The sequence below is a fragment of the Toxorhynchites rutilus genome, chromosome 2 (genome assembly GCF_029784135.1).
Source record: "Toxorhynchites rutilus septentrionalis strain SRP chromosome 2, ASM2978413v1, whole genome shotgun sequence".
Taxonomy (NCBI): Eukaryota; Metazoa; Arthropoda; class Insecta; order Diptera; family Culicidae; genus Toxorhynchites; species Toxorhynchites rutilus.
The window spans coordinates 249,879,138-249,897,677 of NC_073745.1; the positions used below are offsets into that span (position 1 = coordinate 249,879,138).

Sequence of the window (18,540 nt, forward strand, 5' to 3'; positions counted from 1 at the left end):
TTTCACCAAGTTGATTATACTTTTAATAAGACAAGCGAATATTATAAAAAATCGTATTATATTGACTTTGAAATCAAAAAGTTTCACTTGATGTAACATAACTCTGGAATTATGCGTTAGCTTGCGGCTCCCGCAGTAACAATTCCTTCGTCAATAACTTTATGGCTACTCGTATATGCACATCATACAAGGTAATGTTGTTCCTCAAACATAATCTCGTTATTTGTTTATAAATGTATCAAAAGTTCTTGATTAATGAAATTATCTAGCACTGTTTTGAGATACCTCGCAATATCTGTGAGTAGTGAAAATAATTCGGGACTTTCACTCCGGAAAAGTTGTCCAGTCGATTTTCAACGATAATGTAACGAATATGTATATATTAATAAGTTTGGAACAGGTTTGTATCAGGGAAATTTAATTTAATGTACCGAAATAAGAAACTTTCACAGGTGTTTGAGGATGAAACTTTGTTTGCAAACATTAGAACTTACAGTGAAAGTTCATTATAGCGACATTGCAAGGGACCGTCGTTATAGAGAATTGTCGCTATAGAAGATTGTCGTTCTAGAGAGTTTAGTTGTCGCTATTAGGAGAGAAACGCTTAAGCTCACGCAAAACAATCCAATTATATTAGAAACAAACGCAATGGATGACTAACCATTTTGAAACAAAAAATATGAAAGAATTTATATAAAATTCAGCTCATTCGTCCGATACAAATTTTTCTCTAGAAAGAAAAAGTAGTAAATTGTTAAATGAATTTTTGGTAATAAACCAGCATAGATAATCTAAAAAGCATCTGCTTATGTGCTTATAGTTTTTTTTGTTGAATGCTCCGTTAGGCGCTGATTTAATAAATGATTGATTTTATTTATCTCATCGCCAGACAAAATATAACAATTGAATATCATTGAAGCCAATATTCTTACCCTTTACACGGCTATAGTCCATATTTTTGATGATGAATAAATTTGCATTGTGCGGCACATTGAATTCATTAGACAATGTTGTCTTTTTAGTACCCTTTTCGAACCTTTGATTTATGTCCAATTTATTTTAGGCCTGAATTTGATATCAAAAGCTTTATCCATATAACAATTGCGCAAACAATAGATTCATTTTTAAATTTATTGCAAATTTAATGCAATTTCATTCTAGGGCGTGATTCTTGTTCAACAATTCTTCGATTAATTTGTTTCAATAAGCTTTCATTATCTTTTATGTTTTAAATTTATGTTTTTGTAAGTATTTGAAAATTTAAATCAGTTGGGCGTGAACAGATGTTCAAAGTTGATTAAATCTTATAATACACAACATAGACTATTTACGTTCGTGGGCACTGACATTGACACACACACTATGAATGGAGTGAAATTGAAAATTGTCGCAATAGAGAATGATTTGTATAAGCAGAAATGTGTCGCTACAGGGAATGGTCGTTATTGAGACATGTCGCAATAAAGAAAAGAATTTCCATGCGATTTATAAAGATCGTCGCTATAGAGAGCTTTGTCTGTACTACAATATTTGCAGAATTAATTAGATTTGCAAAATTACAGAAATCGATGCAAAAAAAATATGTCGAAGAGACAAATTTGATTTGTACAGGATTTGTTGGAGTTTTGAACAAGGTTTCATACGAGGAGGTATTTTTTCGTTCAAACAAAAATATCTCTGTATCGGTAGGTCCTACAAGATCCTTATAGGGATCGAATGAAAGATGTCTAATAATCTGAATTGGATTTGATATTGTTTTAGGTGTTAAACATTGTGTTAGTCCTTTTGTGTTTTTGAAAAATAAAAAGGACAAAATCATTTTTATTTTTACTCAAGTTTATTGTAACCACATCTACACACACTAAGTAGTAGAATGTGGCATATCATATTCCGAAACTTGAAAGTGTAATCTTTAAAATTATGTACGTCCTATTTTCATGCGTTGGTTTTCCTCAAACTCACAGCATTTCAAAAATCACCTAAAAATATCGACTTCACGCTTTTTTCCTCTTTTTTCTTGACGAGTGTATTAAAACTATCCTGAGACAGCGGGATTCTAACAGAAGCTATTTTCACTTTTGAGCTTGAAGTGCATATGGTCGGGGTTCTGCCAAATCGAACCAAGCGCCAGTTTTTCAAACTTGAGTTACTTGCACCATTGGATGCCGAAAATAATAATCTATCGACTGTTGTATGATACGAAAAAGACTATAGTAGTCATAGCAGCAGTGTAGTAGGTAGTCTAAAAAGCTTCACGGTAGTCGTAGTCGAAAAGCTCCACTGTAGCGAATACACGACTGCACTATTTTCCGATAGGTGCCGATCATTTCGAGCAGTACGAAATTACTCTACTGTCGTAACATTGTTACAATATAAAAAGGCGCGGCATCCATGATACCGGCTCTCAGTATTTGAATGTCCAATTAACAATTGGCGCACGGCCAGCCATCATTTGAATGTTAGAATAGAAATAGTTTAGTATAATAAATGTAGTGTTAATCGTCAAATAAAGAGTTCGTCTTGTGTAAATGTAACGAGTAATAAAGTGTTCAAATTGTTGTACCATAATTAGTTTGTGATCGCGTGCAATAATTAAGCTCGAATAGAAAGAAGCTTTCTTCGATGCTTTATACCAAAGATAGCAGCCCAACAAATAAAGGGAAAGCGCGATTTATTCACCCCGGAAATCTAATACGCGTCTGGAATTGGAAGGACTACTATTTTTCGGAGGTCACAACATTGGTGCCGTGACCAGGATAGTGGTTCTTTGGAAACGTACCGACGCAGAGACGCCATTGGGTCTTTGGACAATTGAATTGGCGCCATTTTCACTCGTTACACAATCACGAGGCGCCATCACGATCAATGTGAATTCACTGGGCGCTGCGATCACGGATTTTGGAATCAGGATTAAGGAGAGATTGAAATATAATACAAGGCTCATTAGACAGGCCTTCAAGGTGAGGACCTGTCCAACTATTTACATTCCGCTTTCATCTCTACCTGGTCGTTTTCTTGGTCCTTCATTTCAATCTACTTCGACGGAGTTCTTGGTGGCCGGATACTGAAACGGTTCTTACGCGTTAATTGGACTAATGGAGGACTCGTAAGGACACTTCTAATACAGCTTGGTGGACGTTAGACGATATCGAGTGTTTGAGAGCTTCTGGGCTGACTGGGGAGTGCAAAATTCAAATTTGGACACCAGACGACGAAGGGAAAAGCAGAGACAACTTTTTTAATTTAATACAAGGCCTATTTGACAGGCTCACCAGGTGAGTTCCTGTCCAACGAACAATATTCTCTTCTGGGAGGTACTCTGCTGGTTTCTTTGCTTCACAGTTCTTGCTTGTTATTCGTGAATTCTATCCGGTGCCAGCAGCATGTCAACGTCGAGGAAGTACAAGGCCTTGATACGCAGCAGGGACTGCGTCATCAACTTCGTGGAACGGATGGACCACTTCCTGAAAACAACACAAGAATTCGATGAACAAGCGGTCAAGATTCGTTTGGAGAAGCTCGATCAAAAATATCAGGAGTTCGAGGATCTCCAGAGCGATATCGAAGGCATGGAGGACAACGAAGAAAGCTTACTGGATTACCAGCAGTCGAGGGCCGATTTCGAGGATAAATATTTCGAGGTAAGGGCAGGGTTGGCGAGAAAATTAACTACAGAACATGCGACACCAAATACTGCGACTACACACACAAACAACGTCCCTCATGTACATGCTTCCGTGCGACTTCCTCAAATAAACCTACCAGAGTTTGATGGCAATTTCCAAAATTGGCTTCCGTTTCACGACACTTACGTGGCTTTAATCGACTCCTCGGTGGAACTAACCGACATACAAAAGTTCCATTATTTGCGTGCTTCTCTGAAGGGCGATGCTTTGAAGATGATCGATTCTTATGCGATGAGTGAGGCTAATTACAGGGTGGCTTGGGATAGTCTGGTTGATCGGTTCTCCAACAAATACCTCCTCAAGAAACGTCATTTGAACGCCTTGTTCGAATATCCTAGAATCAGGAGGGAATCAGCGACTGGCCTGCATGAACTCATCGACTGTTTCGAACGTAACACGAAGATCCTGGATCAACTAGGGGAGAAGACGAATGTATGGGGAGCGATGCTGGTGCATCTAATGGTCTCGAAGCTGGACGAGGTCATTCAGAAGCGTTGGGAGGAAAATGTCACACCGGATAGAGAACCGTCGTACGCTTCATTGGTCGAATTCCTCAAAAGGCAAACTCGGGTGCTGGATGCTGTCTCTGTCGATCAGCAGATGTTCTCCACGTCTTCGTCGTCATCCAGTGGTAGCAAATTCCGTCCAACTAAAGTTTCAGTTAACTCGGCGACTGAGAACTCGCTCCCAAGCTGCTTCGCCTGCAGTGAGAAGCATTGGATTACTCGGTGCCCAACTTTCGCTAGTCTTCCGGTGGATAAACGGCTGCAGCTTACAAACTCCAAGCGGCTCTGCAGCAACTGCCTGGGTCGGAATCATTTAGCGAGAGATTGTCCATCTAAATTCCGATGCAAAACGTGCTCCAAAAAACACCATTCGTTGCTGCATCCTGGTTTCCCTGGTTCTGGATCTAGTTCTGCTCCTATCCCCACTCCAGCGAATGACAACGGTAACACTTCTGCTCCATCAATTTCCGGCGGCGCTTCGAACTCTGGTCAATTGGTTTCTAGTTCGGTAGCATCAGTTTCAACCAACATGGCGATGGGGCAGCCAAGGTCACACTCATTTCTACTCACGGTTTTGCTAAACGTGAAGGACGTATGGGGAAGGGCCCACCACGCAAGGGCACTTTTGGATTCTGGTTCCCAAGTCAACCTGATGTCGGAAAATCTCTGCAAGCTGCTTCAATTATCACGGCGGGATAGGAAGGTGGAAATAACTGGAATAGGACGATCACGAAGCCGCACGGCTTTCGAAGTTTCCACCACAGTTTCTTCTCGGGTGCAGAATTTCTCGACGTCATTGGACTTTCTGGTTCTGGGGCAGGTCACCGACGACCAGCCATCTGTCTCGCTTCCACAAACGCAACGGAAAATTCCACCCGATATGGTTCTAGCCGATCCTGAATTCAACATCTCTGGTCCGATCGATTTGGTATTGGGTGCACAGTACTTTTACGATTTCCATGTACGCGATGGTGGCCGGTTGCAAATTCGCAAGGTCGACGATACGCTTCCAGTATTTGTCAATACGGTGTTCGGATGGGTGGCAGCCGGCGAAGCAAAACGCATGGATGAATCAACACGGGTCAGCTGTCACGTTGCCAAGGTAGAATCTCTCGACAAGGCAATCGAAAAATTCTGGACGGTTGAAGAGTTGACGATCAAAACGCCACGGTCACAGGAAGAGGAGGACTGCGAGACGCACTTCGTGAACACATTCACACGCGATGACACCGGCAGATATATCGTGCGATATCCCAAACGCATGAACTTCAGCAGCATGGTTGGCGAATCGAAGCAGACGGCTCTGCGACGATTTCTTCAGACAGAGAAACGATTGGAACGAGACCCAAACCTACGATCGCAGTACGTGGATTTCATGAAGGAGTACATCAAGCTGGGCCACATGAAATACATCGGTGAAGCAGACGATTCTCGCTTGGATAAAGATAAAACGGTCTGCTACCTTCCCCACCACCCGGTATTTAAGGAATCTAGTTCCACCACAAAGGTACGGGTAGTCTTCGATGGATCGGCGAAAACGTCCACAAATCATTCGCTGAACGAAGCTCTACTCACCGGCCCTACGATTCAGGATGAACTCTTGGATCTGATGCTCCGCTTCCGGAAACATCTTATCGCTTTGGTCGCTGATGTCACGAAAATGTACCGGCAAATCTTAATCCACGTCGACGACATTCCCCTTCAACGAATCCTGTGGCGATGTGATCCATCAGAACCAATTCAGGTGTACGAGCTGCTAACCGTCACGTACGGCTTGTCCCCATCGTCATTTCTCGCCACACGTGTGCTGAAGCAACTGGCTTTGGATTCCGCTCAGAAGTACGAACTTGCAGCACGGACCGTGCAAGAAGATTTTTACATGGATGACTTTCTCTCTGGAGCAAACACAGTAGAAGAAGCCATAAAACTGCAGAAGGAAGTCCAATCACTACTGGCCGAAGGGGGCCTCGAGCTGCGTAAATGGAGCTCCTATAGTCCAGAAGTCCTGGAGAACTTACCCATCGGAGCGCTTGGAGGAGAAACAATGCTGCACTTCGAAGCGGACCAGAAAATTAAAACGCTAGGAGTGGGGTGGGAAACCGGATCAGACCAGCTTTGCATCGAAGTACAACCATCTACGAACGAAGGCATTTGGACAAAACGCAAAATTTTCTCGGCAATTGCGAAACTCTACGACCCACTCGGATTGGTCTCACCGGTTGTGGCATGGGCCAAGATAAAGATGCAACAACTTTGGCTGTCAACTTTTGACTGGGATGATCCTATATCTGACGATATCGCCCGGAAATGGGAGGAATTCGCGGCCCAATTGACCCTTCTGAAAGGCTACAAGGTTCCTCGGTTCGTCTTTCTGGCCGATTCGATCTCCACACAATTTCACATCTTCACCGATGCGTCCGAAGTTGGGTATGGTGCCTGCCTTTACACACGTTCAACCGGCAAGGAAGGTCAAATTAAAACCGAGCTCGTCGCGGCAAAATCACGGGTTGCCCCTCTCAAACGGCTTAGTCTGCCGCGGCTCGAGCTCTGTGCTGCACTTTTGGGGGCGAAACTATACGCCAAGGTTTCAGCAGCGCTGCGGATGGAGGGTATTCCTTGCTGGTTCTGGTCGGACTCAACGGTCACACTCCACTGGATACAGGCACCACCCAATACTTGGCAAACGTTTGTTGGGAACCGAACGTCTGAAATTCAACAGCTAACTCACGGCCATAGCTGGAATCACGTGAAGGGAACAGAAAACCCGGCGGACCACGTTTCTCGCGGAATGCTTCCCCAGGAATTCGTATCAAACACCATCTGGCGACACGGTCCTTCCTGGCTAGCGAAATCGGAGGAATATTGGCCTAAACACATAACTGGTACTCCACCGGAAGATCTACTAGAACGGCGAAAAACGGTACTTGTGATACATCAACCACAGGAGCATTCTTTCCTATTTTACCGGTACTCATCCTTCTGGCGTTTGGTTCGGATCATCGCTTTAGTTCTTCGTTTTCTGAATCGTTGTCGTCGTAAACCTAACCCCTATCCTCACCAACTCGCATCAGTAGGGGAGCTAGAGCACGCCAAAGAAACGCTTACGAAGATTGCACAGCAGGAGATGTTCACTGAAGAGTTGAAGGAGCTCGTTAAAACTCGATCCGTTTCCAACAAATCATCGTTGAGGTTACTTGGTCCATTCCTCGACGAAAAAGGTATCATCCGACTCGGTGGCAGACTTGAACACTCTTCAGAGAACTATCAGACCAAGCACCCTATGATCCTACCTAAAATACACCCACTCACACGCCTCATCACCAAACACTATCACGAACTCTGCATGCACTCTGGTCCTCGCATGACTTTAGCCACGATGAGGCAAGAATTCTGGCCGGTGAACGGTAAAGCCATCGTCAATCTTGTGTGTCGCAAGTGTCCGCAATGCTTCCGCCAAAACCCTGTCCCTGTCACGCAACCCGTTGGTCAACTACCGCAGTCTCGTACAGCACCTAGCAGAGCCTTCACTGTGGTCGGAGTGGATTACTGTGGACCCGTGTACACGAAACCAGCGCACCGAAGAGCAGCACCACGAAAGGCATACATCGCCGTGTTTGTCTGCTTTGCATCCAAGGCTGTACATCTCGAACTGGTCTGTGATCTGTCCACGGAAGCCTTCATCGCAGCTCTACGTCGCTTCATCGCTCATCACGGAATGCCAACTGAGATTCACTCGGACAACGGTACGAATTTCCAAGGGGCAAACAACACACTCGCCGAACTGTACCGTCTCTTCGAAAATAAACGCACCCGGGAAGCAATTGTCAGCGAATGCAGCAAACATCGGATCCAGTGGCACTTTATACCGCCGAGAGCACCGTCCTTTGGTGGCCTATGGGAGGCTGCTGTAAAATCTGCGAAGACATCTCTGGTGAAAACACTCGGCAACACCCAGCTTTCCTTTGAAGAATATGCGACTGTGCTGGCCCAGATTGAAGCGAATATGAACAGCCGACCTCTGACGTCCCTATCAAGCGATCCAACAGAGCTGGATGTCCTCACTCCCGGGCACTTTCTCATCGGGTCGCCGCTTATCAGCCTGCCGGATCCGGACTACACCCACGTACCAACCAACCGACTCAATCACTATCAGCAGCTGCAGAAACTCATCCAACAACACTGGGACCGATGGAGGAGGGAATATCTGACCGAATTGAACCACCAGCGGGAGAAATCCTCACTTCCGATGGATATCCGAGTCGGACAAACGGTCCTAGTCCAGGAAGACGGAAAATCGTCCGTTTCTTGGCCACTTGCACGTATCGAACAAATTCATCCCGGAGCAGACGGAGTGGTACGAGTCGCGACATTGAGAACTGCCAGTGGAACCTACAAGCGTCCTATTTCGCGAATTTTTCCACTTCCTTATGACAACGAACCGAACGACACTCTAGGAACACAAATAGCTAAAAAGGGAGAAGATTAGTTAGTAATTTTGATCAAAAATTGCATTCCTCGGTGAAATTGTTGCTCCGTGCATGTCATGCCTTTTGTTTTTGTAAATTTGAGCTGTCAAATTTAGGTGGCCGGCTATGTATGATACGAAAAAGACTATAGTAGTCATAGCAGCAGTGTAGTAGGTAGTCTAAAAAGCTTCACGGTAGTCGTAGTCGAAAAGCTCCACTGTAGCGAATACACGACTGCACTATTTTCCGATAGGTGCCGATCATTTCGAGCAGTACGAAATTACTCTACTGTCGTAACATTGTTACAATATAAAAAGGCGCGGCATCCATGATACCGGCTCTCAGTATTTGAATGTCCAATTAACAATTGGCGCACGGCCAGCCATCATTTGAATGTTAGAATAGAAATAGTTTAGTATAATAAATGTAGTGTTAATCGTCAAATAAAGAGTTCGTCTTGTGTAAATGTAACGAGTAATAAAGTGTTCAAATTGTTGTACCATAATTAGTTTGTGATCGCGTGCAATAATTAAGCTCGAATAGAAAGAAGCTTTCTTCGATGCTTTATACCAAAGATAGCAGCCCAACAAATAAAGGGAAAGCGCGATTTATTCACCCCGGAAATCTAATACGCGTCTGGAATTGGAAGGACTACTATTTTTCGGAGGTCACAACAACTGTAAAATGACCATGTCATTCGCACAATAGACAACAGCTCAAAAAAAATTCTGTGTAGCAGACTGTATAAAAACGAATTTGCATTCAACCAAAGCGACCCATAAACCCACAATATGGTATCGGACGATAGTGGTCATTTTCCTCAAGAAGACCGGTCCGACTCTTTAACTGATTTTTCTGTTTCGAACAGCTCCTGGAATCAGATGTCGTCGGGATCTGGTAAGTAAGACAGCCTAAGGGCTGCCATGAATTGTAGAAGCGCTGATCTGCATTTTTCAAAATTGTGTTCAACCACAACGAACCGAGTGTCAGGAATCCCTAATCATTTTTATTTTATTTTATTGAGATATTATTTTGTAAAAAACAGCAAAAGTGAGTCAATATATATACCATTCACGAAATTAATCAAGAGCCATGTGTTGTGTAATGATATTATGTTAATAGCTAGCATGTACTTGGTTCGCTCTGGCTACAAAGAGAACGAAGTTTTGCGTGTCAATCAGAAACATAATTCTGGTTTTTTTCTTCATATTTCTAAAGGTTCTGAATTAGAAATTGACGATGATGCGTGCTTACAGCATGAAAGGTAGTATTATGTTTGACATCCCGTTTGTAGCACGTGAGCGGTAAATGATAGATTTGATCCGACACAGTCAATTAGTAGGAGCCCAAACTTCAAATTGAAATATCTCAAAATAATATTTTTGGCGCCTGGTTCGTTTTGGCAGAACCCCGACCATATGACGTCGTCAACTCAACTGAATCTCTCAGTTTCTGAACCACATCTGATGTACCGCAGAAAATTATATTCGCTGGGGGCTGGATAATGGGGAATATGCAAAGTTATTTCTTTATTTGTGAATATTGATGACAAACTCAAGTTCACATCGACAATATTATCATGAATATATGGAATATAATTCCGACAGAAAAACAATTTAACAATTTGCTGTAAAATGCTGCTATACAAATCAATCAATTACTATTTCTATCCTTGTTGAGAAGTTTTTCCTCTATTCTATTTAGCCAATGGTACGCAATTCGGGATTACAGCGCATGCAGAACAAAATAAATTATGCGTTTGATTCTTAAATTTAGTTAAAATTTTAAAGCTGTGAAGCCTTGAAGTTGATGATGGACGCTCTGCAATGTTTATACACGAAACAAATAATTGTTCATTTAACCATGGTAATCATATTTAAATTAGTGAACGGTTTGCTACCTAGATGTTTGTGTGATCGAGTTGAAAGAGAATATAATACTAGAAACAGGAATGGGATTTCAGTAGCCCATTTTTGTGCTTCACATGATTCATTGTACTTTCGAGGAATGAACGTTTTCAACTCGATACGAATATATACTTACAGAATTTGAGAAAGACTATAATTACACCAATTTATTTTCACCATAGCAGGATGATTATGTTTTATCATTTGACAATGAATGTACCTGATAAAATTTTATTCGTGAATATAATGTGAACAGTTTATTTTGTAGTTATCTTAGTATTATTTACCCAGGCAATATTGTAAAAGAATTATATTGTGTAAATATTTTCGAGCAAAGATTTTCGAAATTTTTCTCACTATCACTATGTGTGTCACGATCTTGAGGATGTCGGACTGTAGGGATCACATCGGACATTTGCTTGCCTTTTGATAATGCAATATTTCATAAATTTTCATTTGCAAAACTGTGGAGATAAATTATCTTCTAGATAACTTGTCTTCCTTGAACCTCTGAAAGGATAGACGAACGGATAAACATCATCATCATGTATGAATTCACATTTTTTTTGTTATCTATTTCTTCTATTGTTTCGAATCCAATTTTTGTACCGCAGCAGTCGCAGTCCGTGTGAAAACCTCACAAACAAAACGAAACAACATAATTATTCTAAATCATTCAACCACAAAGCACAACAAGCAACCGATCGGTCGAGGTTTTTGCTCCTCCTCAGCATCTCACTGCACACAACTTGTTCTACCCAAGCTACAGCCTAAAGCATCAGTAATATAATTTTCTTCGCGTGCCTCCCACCACCCACAACCCACCGAAGCCTGGGGGCTGCAAATCGCTTTTACCACAAACGACGAACAATTAACGCTTCCTGACCTATAAAGCATGGCTATGGCTGCATAGCGACCGCACTTGAAGTGTGCATTCTCTCTGTGGCACACGATGAAACAAAGAGAGCAAAAGCAGCTAATTACACTATATAACACTGGAGGAACACTTTGCGTACATTTTTTTTGCGCCTATTGTTTTCGCTAGTCTTGCACTCACTACTACTTCGCATATTATGAACACATCAAAAACGGAAGTTACACCGAGTGGATCGAGAGACGCGGGTTGCACACACCGAACCAATGGGAAAATCATAAAAACTAAACGCACGAATACATCCATAACAGTCAGTATGCGTTGGTTATTGCTTCGGTGGGAGAATTTAATAAGCTCAAGCTGCCTTGCTGGGACAATTTCCGAATCCGCTTTGCTTTGCACGACTAAACATTAGGCAAAGCTGGCGAAGGCTGCAACAACTTCCCCACCCGATTAGGATTAATGGGGTTCAGGTTGGCCTTTTTTCTGTTCGGTTGGATTTGATTCCCGGCTTGGGAAAATTTTTCCCCATTTTGTTTGTGTGTTCGCTCACTGTGGGGGTAATTAATTTTCGGTTTGGATGGTTTTATTGTGCTTCATTATGCTTAGGATTCCCATGACTCGGGAAACGGAGCCACCGATGGGAAAACGGCCCGCGCTTGAACGATAAAGAAAGACAACGGATTTAAAACCCTAATGCGCGCCCCTATTCGTACTTGTGTCTGTAAATGATTCTGTGTCGGCTTGGGTTTTTGCTACTTCTTCCATACAAGCTAGCGTTGGGTTGGAGATTGTTTTTTTTTGTTTGTTTGCATTTTCTGTGGCAAAGGTAAGGTACTTAGATCTAGAGGATGGCATGGTTTACCTGATATCGTTGGGAACAGCACCGAATACAGTAGGAATTGAGCAGCCCGGTGTTGCCGGTTGCGGTGTTGGCTGAGTGGGAGGGGCTGGCCATCGGCGATGGTGACCCTGGCCGCTTGGTTTGGCCGTTGTACTGAGTTTCTAGCTCGACAAACTCCCGGTCCTTTGGGTGATGGCGAAAGGTTAGATCGGTTCCGGTTGGTAATGTGAGGTACGAAAAAAAGGATGAAAAAAGTGGAAAAAAAGAAATCATTAGCTTATCAGTCAGGTGAAAAATGAAAAGATTAACCAGGCAGAAGCGAGGTAGATTTACGAGAGAAAGAAGAAAGTTACGCCTGAATGATGTGCGTAAGCCAGCCGTAGAGGTGAGAGCGGAAAATGGCAACGTAATACAAAATATTCTTCCAATTGTTTGAGAGGAAGATCGTTACGATGTGAATAGTGTCAGATTGGCAGTATCATGAGGTGTGATGAGGGCTGAATATAGAGTTGGGGAAAAACATATCCATTGTTTTCGATGAAACTGAATGTACAATTTGCCCATAATCAATTGCATATCGGCAAACATGCACCACGTTAACGCAAAAAAAAATGTTTTGAAATTTCATAAGAAAAATAGATTTATTTTTCCGCAACCTGTTATAATGAGTACATGAATAATATATATCTATATGGGACACTTAGTATCCATTTCTTACAGTTATAGAAAGGACGTATGTATAGTGCTACAACATAACAACTAATATTACTTAGAGCTACTGATAATGAACCGCCAATATAAGTACCCCTTAACTAAGACCGCGTGACAGCGAAAAGCAAAGTGGTGCAAAGTTACGTGGACCTGATGAAATGAATGAAAAACTACTACGATTGAACTCATTCTACATGCACAATTGGGGTTACTTCTAGTCTTAAATAAATGAAAATAGAGAGGGAAGAAAATCAACATATCAATACACATGCTTAGAAAGGGTGAAATGAATGTTTTTCGTTTCTTTTCATTGACCATAACACTTTTCTGTAAATCGAATAAATATATGGAATACAACAGATATCTAATCCAAGCATTAAATATGTCTTGACTATGCCCTGCCGCTCACAACACAGAACGTTTGGTTCACGGTTGAAATGAACTTATTGAAGCAAAGTTTACCACCAGTGCCAGTGACACTTAGAAGGATTGAAATCGTTCCAGGCTGGCCGTGCCTATGGTATAGGTATGTTAAATTCTAATGTGACAAAGGGTAAAAGTAATCGTCTTACATTTAGTACTTTTTTCATTCTCACTTCGTTTCCACACCACCGTAGCAGCATTTTTTTATTGTGTCGGAATGTACTACGAAACAACCCGAGATACGGTTTTGCAATACTTCATAACTTGAATTGGTTCATCTCATACCGCGATAATGCAATATCGCAATTTATTGAAATGCAGACACTTAAGCGCTTACAATGATAACTTTAACTACTAAAATAGATTGCATGAAAATAACCATTCTAATAGAATTGAAAGGCGATCATGTATGTTATGAATCACAGGATTCCATAAAATCATGTTATATTTCTTCAAAATCTGTAAATTACTGCCGTGATTTGAAATCCGGACACTTTTGCTTTAAACTTCCGACACATTTTTTCAGCAGCATTTCTTTGAGAGAAATTAGTTATTGATTACTGTAGTGCTTGTTATTTTATTATAATCTTAAACATCAATAATAAACAAAAGTTATGAAATTATTTTATGATTTTTATTTCTGTAGGTATGTATTTATGTTATACAATAAATTCCATCGTTAACTTTTGAACCTTCCGGATCTGAAATCTAAAATGCAACTGCTTCAATACGAAATTTCATAGTTTACTTCGATCCGTTCGGATTTAAAATTATCTTCTGAATGTGCTTTTTATTCCGGACATGGGTTTGTGAGACACAAACACCGTTCTGAATCATATTTCGGACGCTTAAGGAATACGATGCAGAAAACAGATCTAAACTTTATGCACAGGTATTATTTGGTGGATATTTTGAATAAATTAGTTCAATATGCTTTTAAGCTTTCTACGTTGATACCTATTTCATTGAAAACATAAAAAAATCATCAAAAAAAAATCCTTGCATCAAACTTCGGACACTTAAAAAAAATCAAATTTCGGACAGATTGAATTCAAATTTCGGACACATTATTTTGTAATTTTTTGAACGAAAATTACATTACACTTGATTATATTTTATAGTCAACTGCGAAACATTTACCAACTAATCACAGTAAACTGTTAACGATAATGGAAACAGATGAAACACGAGAGAAATTTAAATATTGATGAACGGGTAAATCCTACGTGCTCACGCTAAGCAAACGTCAAACACAAACGATAGTGAGTAGTGTTGTCAGATTTTTGCCGATTATGTTATAATTCAAATGTAGTTCTCATATGAAATGATAGTGAAACCATGGAATTACTCTAAAGAAGCAATTGTGATATTAATTTTATAGTTATATCATCAGTGCATTTCAAGATATTAGAACAAAGTGTCCGAAATATGATTCAGAATGGTATTTGTTTTGATTTTTGCCATTTTTTTTTCTCAACAGCTAGGTACAATGACTGACACTACACTAAATTTATACAATAGTAACTATCTTTCGAAACATTCTCCAATATGCATATGGTTTATGACTACATGTATCGTAAAAATAATTTAATTGGCATCTTCCGTCTTTCATCTTTCTGTTTGAACCTACAGAACAATCACTGCTCTTTACATCGACAGTGTCACAATGCATGGAGTTTTCCATTAAGCCTTTCCACAAGTATGGGTGACAACTTTTGTATATACTGAGTATCGATATCTGTTATTCATAGAATCACCGTTTTGATTCGTTTTGATTTTGACAGGCTCACTAGACATAAGGATTCGTATAGAAAAAGTGTAAACTGATACATTGTTGAATAAAGTATAAGATTAGTATAGTTCTTTGCTATGGGGGCTGAGAGCAGACATACAACCACAAAGAGTCAATCATAATCAAATAACAAAGTTTGAGCTTTCGTTTTTTAAATAATAATTCTTTCATAAATTTATTGTGCTGATTCTCAATAGTGAGATCACAACAAATCTCTTCATGAATTAAATAAAATTCATTTATCTTGATTTTTATTTTTCTTATCACTTATTTCCAAGGAACAACTTTAATTTCCTCTCTATGTACGAGGGTCACTATTTATATTTCGGGAATTGGCAACACTGATGTCATGTGAGTCCATCTGACGGTTCCATCGTAAAGTTTGACATTTTTGACGATATACGTACTCAGAACATTTTGTCATACGGACGCTATTTGTTTATTTTATATTTAGTTGAAAGTTTGGTCTCAGCAAAAAAATGGAACTGAATCGTGAACATTTTCGTGCGATGATTTTTTACGACTTTCGACGTGGATTATCACAACAAGAGTGCGTCAATCAACTTAATTTGACTTTTGGTGATGAAGCTCCATCAAAAACCACTGTGTATCGCTGGTATAGTGAATTCAATCGTGGTCGTAGTTCGCTGTCCGACGAGATTCGTGAAGGTCGTCCAAAATCGACTGTAGTGCCAGAAAACATCGATGCTGTGCACGAAATGATTAAGCAAGATCGTCATGTAACCTATTGTGAGATTGAGGCATCCCTAAGCATTAGTTCCGCCAGCATATATGCGATTTTACATGAACACTTAGTTGTGCGAAAATTATGTTCACGTTGGATCCCACATAATTTGACATTCGCTCAAAAAAAAGGCTCGTGTCGATTGGAATAAATGCTTTGAAAATTGGTTTAAGCGCATGCGCAAAAGTGTATCGATCATCGTGGCGAGTACTTTGAAAAACAATAAAAATATATTCGCAGCTTAACTATTTGTTTTTGTTCCTATTCCCGAAATATAAATAGTGACCCTCGTATTGATAGTTCCTATGATTGTCTTAGCAGTTGTGATGCACACCCAGTATCACCAATACTCGTGTACTAGGGTGGCAGCGAAAATGGTCATGCCAAATTTCAAAAACCGACCATGTATATTTCGTTTATGTTGGTCCAAAAAATGACCTGTGCAAAGTTCCAGCTCAACCGGACATGATTTAGGGGTGCCTCAAAGCGCTCAAAGTTTTGATTTTTTTTCCACTAAATTTTTCAAAGGGAGGGAGAAGTATCAGCTTGATAAAGGAAATTAGGAAAATCGAAAAAAAATCGATGCCAAATGACCTGAAAATACATGAAACGTCGAGATCTGGTGTCATCTCCAAAAAAAATTTTTGGCCGAAAATCGACCTTCTGGGCCTAAGTTGGAATAAAGTCATGGAAATTTTTTTTATCGAATTTAAAGAACCGACCATGTACTTTTTGTTAATTGACCAGGACTCTGCATAATCATAGTCAACTGAGGATAGTCAGCTGACTATCTGACTGACTATATCCGTATTCAGTTAGTAATGACTTTTGACTTCTTCACGCAGTTTCTCCGCCAAAACGACTAAACAGTCAGTCGGGCGTTTAGTCGCTGTCTCCCTTTACCGACTCGACTATATCATTTCATTCTTCCCAGTCTAATTGTCCCCATTGCATTTTGAAGTGACTTCCCCCGAAACGAATTCGTTCATTTTTCTCTCTCCCATGTACGTGTGCATGAGAGTGCCAATGAAAATGGCCATCTCGAATTGTCTAAGCGAACTTGATTAAAAATGTTCATTCCTTCTTCATTTACTAATCATTTACTAGTGTCACACAGCGGTCAAAGTTTGAGTTTTTTGAAAACCGAAAAATCACCCCAGGGAGGAGTAAAGGAAATCGGGGTTTTCGAAAAAAAAATTTGATACCATATGTCTCCGAATTGCATGAAACGACGAGATCTACTGTCATCTCGAAATTTTTTTTCGTACGCTCGATAACAGAACATATCGCCGAGACGATTGATTTAAGAGGTGTTCTCTAGGTTACCTTCTCAGCTTTCCTAACGACAATTATCCGCCGTCACGGTTGGAGTCCGATTTCGAGTATGCGCGATGAATAACGGAATATATAGCTGATCAGATTGGTTTTACAGGAATTCTCTTGGTTACCTTCTCAGGTTTCCCACAATTCATTCTCCGCCGTCACTATTGGATTCGCTGAATAATAAAATATATAGTCGGTCCAATTATTTTTACAGGTTTTCCTTCTCAGGATACCTAAAGATGACATCGGCGGTGTGTTGTGACATATGAGCATTTCCGATTTTTCTTCGTTGAATGGTCGATAGCACGCGTTTACATAATCACATCACTTACCTCAGAGAATCCTGATTCTTACCTCTCCCCACTGACAACTATCACGCTATAGAGGCGACCTTTCTGGCCTTCAGGCGGCGAATATCATACTCCCCTTCCCTTGGTGACTGTAAGGACGTAGCCGGTATCGTTATTGACTATTTAAAGCTGGAAACCGAGTGTCATTTGGTGTGTTCTTTGTGCATTTTCGCTGGTTCAAGTGAATCACGGAGTGCAACTTCGAAATGTACAATCTATCCTAGCTCAAGCTCAAGCTCAATTTTTCTTCAAATTGAAAAACAAAATTGCTATATCATGTGAAATTTGTCTACAAAATAAGATTGATCTTCATTTGATAATTTATCCGCAAATTGGGCCCCGCTAGTAACTCGGAATCGTTGCGTTGGGCGACAGGATGACAAAACATGTGTTAAAAATTTATTTTGGGTGTAGAATTTTGAACACAATGCACAAAATTTGTGCTAATTACGATCCATATTATATGCCTTCCCAAAAGTTTGGGTTCGTGTAGAATTTCAAGAGACTGGTTCAGCACTCGACGAAACGTGTCCACCTCGGATGTTCGACGGAAAATATCGTAGTTGTGTTTCAAATGACACAAACATCTCAATCCGCCACCGTTTTCTGGAACTAACAATCTCGACAGCAACGCTGCACCAAAAATGGAAGAAGACTTTGGCTCTCCTTGCCATATTTGTATACCATTGCGAATCAACGTTCAACGGCCAATGTCGAGAGGTAATATTGCCATGTAAGCCCCACGTGTTTTCAACTGAGCATGAATAACTCATTCTCGATTGTGAATCTCACAGTCTCAATCCAGCTAGCACGCAGACACCATTCTTTCCTGATGTTAAGAGGTTCCACAGAGGCATTTCACGGCGTATATGATGAATGAAAGATACGAAGAAAAAGCAAATATCGGAGCAAT

At 40.7% G+C, this 18,540-nt stretch overlaps 1 protein-coding gene across 2 annotated transcripts in view; it reads right to left on the minus strand.

Moving 5' to 3' along the window:
• Positions 1-18,540, minus strand: part of LOC129770687 (potassium voltage-gated channel protein Shal) — a 455,955-nt gene that overhangs the window by 49,117 nt on the left and 388,298 nt on the right. For both annotated transcript variants that reach the window (XM_055773663.1, XM_055773664.1), the window contains exon 9: positions 12,305-12,466. In XM_055773663.1, the coding sequence (XP_055629638.1) occupies positions 12,305-12,466 (162 nt within the window). The remainder of the gene's footprint in view (positions 1-12,304; positions 12,467-18,540) is intronic.